This window comes from Cryptomeria japonica, chromosome 4 (assembly GCF_030272615.1).
Source record: "Cryptomeria japonica chromosome 4, Sugi_1.0, whole genome shotgun sequence".
In the NCBI taxonomy this organism is placed as follows: domain Eukaryota; kingdom Viridiplantae; phylum Streptophyta; class Pinopsida; order Cupressales; family Cupressaceae; genus Cryptomeria; species Cryptomeria japonica.
The window spans coordinates 143,947,450-143,951,534 of record NC_081408.1 but is presented as its reverse complement, the minus strand read 5'-3'; the positions used below and the strand labels follow the sequence as shown (position 1 = coordinate 143,951,534).

General features: G+C 32.8%; 1 protein-coding gene across 1 annotated transcript; it reads right to left on the bottom strand.

The window, feature by feature from the left end:
* Positions 1-1,018: 1,018 nt before the first annotated feature.
* On the bottom strand, positions 1,019-3,621 carry LOC131074095 (peroxidase 5-like). The gene is made up of 5 exons (XM_059218941.1): positions 3,593-3,621; positions 2,064-2,259; positions 1,775-1,963; positions 1,520-1,685; positions 1,019-1,428 (listed from the first exon to the last, which is right to left on the bottom strand). Exons 1-5 carry the CDS (start codon positions 3,619-3,621, stop codon positions 1,019-1,021), a joined length of 990 nt encoding a protein of 329 aa, XP_059074924.1.
* Positions 3,622-4,085: the final 464 nt, after the last annotated feature.

Sequence of the window (4,085 nt, the reverse complement as noted above, 5' to 3'; positions counted from 1 at the left end):
AGCGTCATATTTTTTTGGAGTGAGATTTCTAAAATGTTGGTTTGTTCTAACCCCCTTGTTCTCATGATGAATACTACTCCTTGACCGTACTAGTAGTTACCATCCCTAGGCCCTTGCTTTAGTGTTATAAAAAACAAAGAATATAATAGACAATGATGTTAACAAATAAATTATATTTTAGAAAAAATATTTACCATTGTAATTAATTTCCTTAACTAGTATTCACTTGGATTTTGTAAATTTCTACAAATTTCAAGTAATGTGCATAAACTAATTGAAAATTTTAGTTTGGATCCTTTAGGTTTTTATTACATATTTAGGAACATCTTCTTAAAGATGTCATTTTATTATCATTAAATTAAAACAACATTACTATCACTAAATTAGAACTCCACTAGCGAAACTAAATTATACTTGTGTGATGTTTGAACCAATTCAATACTAGATTTTATGCCTCTATATAACACCATATGATAAATCATAATCCACTTAAATCAGTTTTGATGTAAAAATTAATTCTGTTTTTTTAATGCATTTCTTTTCAATCACAATTAATCATACTCAACTTTTTAATATATCTAAACTTTAAATTATATTTAATTTATAAATTTATTTTCTACAATTATATTGACTATATTAGTACGTTATTCGGATTTCGCATGGTTAGCCCTCTAACATGTTTTGATGACACGAATGGTGGAGCCTCTGAGGCTCTAATATGGTTTCAGAGGCTATATGCGGTGTGACTGAGAACGGAACTCAATGTCAAAATATGCTTTTTATCGTGTTATCATAGAAGCGATGCTAGTATCTCCACAAACAAAACATTATATTTTCAATCGTATTGGCAAAAATATCATTTTATTTGTGGAATCATAGAAACAGACAAAAAAATTGCAAGGAGACATCTGACCAAATAATTGTCATTTCCTCCTTTGTATGAAAGAATTGTAATTAAAGAATGGTAGAGAACAATAGTGCAATGATTCAACTAATTTATGGGCGGTGGAAGAATTGGCTAGTTGGGGACACGGCACTGTTTCCTTATCTCTCCCTGCGATCCTGTCGAAACGTCAATTGCACCCATCTTTACCATCGCCCTTCCAAAGTTTATCCTCCAAATTGTCGGATACTTGGCGTTTATATTCACCTGTCTGTAGGTGGCATCATTTGACATCAAAGTCTGATCGGACTTGAGCAATCCACGCTTCTCTTGCAAATCGACGAAGTATTTCGCGTCCAATTTAGTGGGAGTGAGAGGATCCAGTGGAACAACGATATCGCTTGAAGCAGAAGTAGGGCATTTGGCCTTCAGCTGAAGAGCATATTTAGAGTCCATTGAAGGGTCTTGACCGCCTCTGCCGCTGAAGTTGTACAGACGATCTCCAGTGAATGAAGAACAGTGAGAAACCCCAATTGAATGCGCCCCTGCAAAATCAGTCAGATTAATTATGTAAGTCATAATCTACAGGCGATTTAATCAATTCATTAAGTGTTATCAGGTAATATGAGGGCCTACCTGAGAGAGTGACCATGTCCTCCTGCGACAATTGCTTTGAAGCAAAAAATTGTGTCAATCTGCTTACATCAAATGAGGGTGAAGGAATATTATCTGTGACCTCTGATTCGCGAGATATCCTTCCGTCTCTTCGTCCGCCTTCAACCGCCCAAAATAATCCACCAGCCTGAATTTGCATTCGTTGTAATATATGTTAAACTATTATTACTGTTACATAATCCTAACTTCATTATTATTATTGTTAAGAATACATACTTGGTAAGCACTATCTCTTGCAGCGAATGCCACTACGTCGGCACAAGAAACGACGCCGGCACATTTGGCTTCCAGTTTGGCCTTCGCTTCATCAATTATGTCGTACCCCCTCAGGCTTGGGTTGTTCACAGGAGAGTCCTTCTCCGCTTTATTGTCTGAGGAATCAAGGAGAATTGATCCATCACAACCCTGCAATTCATCATCCATCACTTCTGTAAATATATATTCTAACATACTTATCATGAAATTAGGGATGGAATTCGAGATGAGAAAATTTCAGAATACTTACTCGTACAAAACAATCATGGAAATGCATCCTTATGAGAGAAGCTGCCACACCAGGATTCGCTTTAACAGCTTTGGCAACAGTTTGGCTGATGATCTCCTCGGCCTCAGGGCATGTTTGGTAATAATAACCCACCTTCAACCCTTGCCCACTAGCTGTAGTAGATAAAAATAATACGAACAAAGGAATAACCAGGAGACTCGCTGCCATTTCAGTTCAGAGTAGCTAAACAGTAGCCCGAATTCTGTTAGATGAGAGGAGAAAAAGTTCACAAAATCGCTTTTGGATATGCAGTATGGGAGGAGAGAATGATGAGGTATTTAACACCATCATCTGCGGATTCATTTGATCGAGTCAACACGGACTATGCAATGTGACCAAGCTTTGGTATTGTGAACATTTCCAATATATGATGATAGCATTTAACGCTAGACTCATTCTATTTCGACTTGGTTTAGTCTAGATTTTAATCTACGTGAATATCTATATTGAATCAAGCATAACAAGACATGGAAATGCTGGATTAACTATGAGTTTACTGTGCACAATTTAAAGTTTTCTTCTATCAATTGACTCCGTCAATAATGGTGGTTTAATGTATATATTTGAACTAGTCTAACAATTTCTATCGAATTAGATGACACTGTCAAGCATTTTGTTAAAAGAGGAGACTCTGTCGTTGGACCTTGTGTCTACTGTTGAAATTGAATGACTCTGTCATTGCAACAAAAATCACCTTAAAAATTATTAATGATATGTCGGTTGTTGTTTCTTCACACCATTTCTTATTCCCTGCATGTTTAGGTTTTCGAGGTTGCTGGGATTCAAAAATCTTTCAAAATAACAATAATTTTGTTCTAGAAGGTATTTTAAAAAGATAATTGTAAGAAAGAAGTCATCTGATGTTGTTGTTTAGAGTTTTTATTAAATTAAATGTAATTTAAAAAAATATTATTATGTCTAAAAAAAAGATATATTTTAAAAATGTGTTATAGAAATGTTTTCATTGTGTTGATTTTAGAACGATTATGATGAAATATTTTATTCTTCTCAAGAAAAATATTATTACGTTTAAAAAATATTTTTAAAAATATGTTATAAAAATGTTTTAAATTATGTGTTTATTTTTGAAGGATCTATAATATAATATTTTATTTTGAATAAAAAATTAAAATAGTTATTCAAATTGATGTTAAAGATAATTTTTTTTTTATAAATTTGATATTTTTTTATTTTAAAAAGTATAATTTAATGATAAAAAGGAATAAACATGAATGGTATATTTAAATTAAAAGCTACATAAACAAATTATAAAAATGTATTATAAGTTCTCAAACAAAAAAATGTATTATAAAAATAATAGTTCCAAAAATGAAATCTTTTAAATAAAAATAATAGTATATTTGTTTACATAGTAATAAAATTATTTTAAATAAATAGTCTTATATTTTTTATTAAGATAAACAGGTTTTATAGGGACCTGAAACTCAAAGTTTTATAGACCAAGACCAGTAGACAAAAAGACATTAAACAGAAGCGAAACAAGGGACAAGCCCCACATAGACCCAAAGTAAAAAACAACACAAACAACGCCCCCAAAAAAGAAAAAGCACTCAGTTGAGAGATTGCACTAGTTAACTATTGTTTTGAATAATATTCTTGTTGATTTTCTCTGGATCCTCCATGATGAATTTGGAGGTACCATGGTCCTGGCTCCGACTCCTGGTCCTAGTACATTGACCTGAGCTAGTCTTCCCTCTAGCAAAACTCTTGCCACCTGCCAAATATTTATATACCATATAAAATTCCCATGGAATTTGCCATATAAAGATTGGTATAAACACATTTAGAGATCATATCTATCTCTACATAATCTGGCAAGTTCTAGGCTTTGAATTCAGATCAATAGAAAAGTTTCAGACCAAGGAAAATCATTTTTATTGACTGCATTGGTGACTGCTAGTGACCTAAAGGTGAGAGATCATATTTATGAAGTGTTATAATATTATTATGAATTTGTCTATA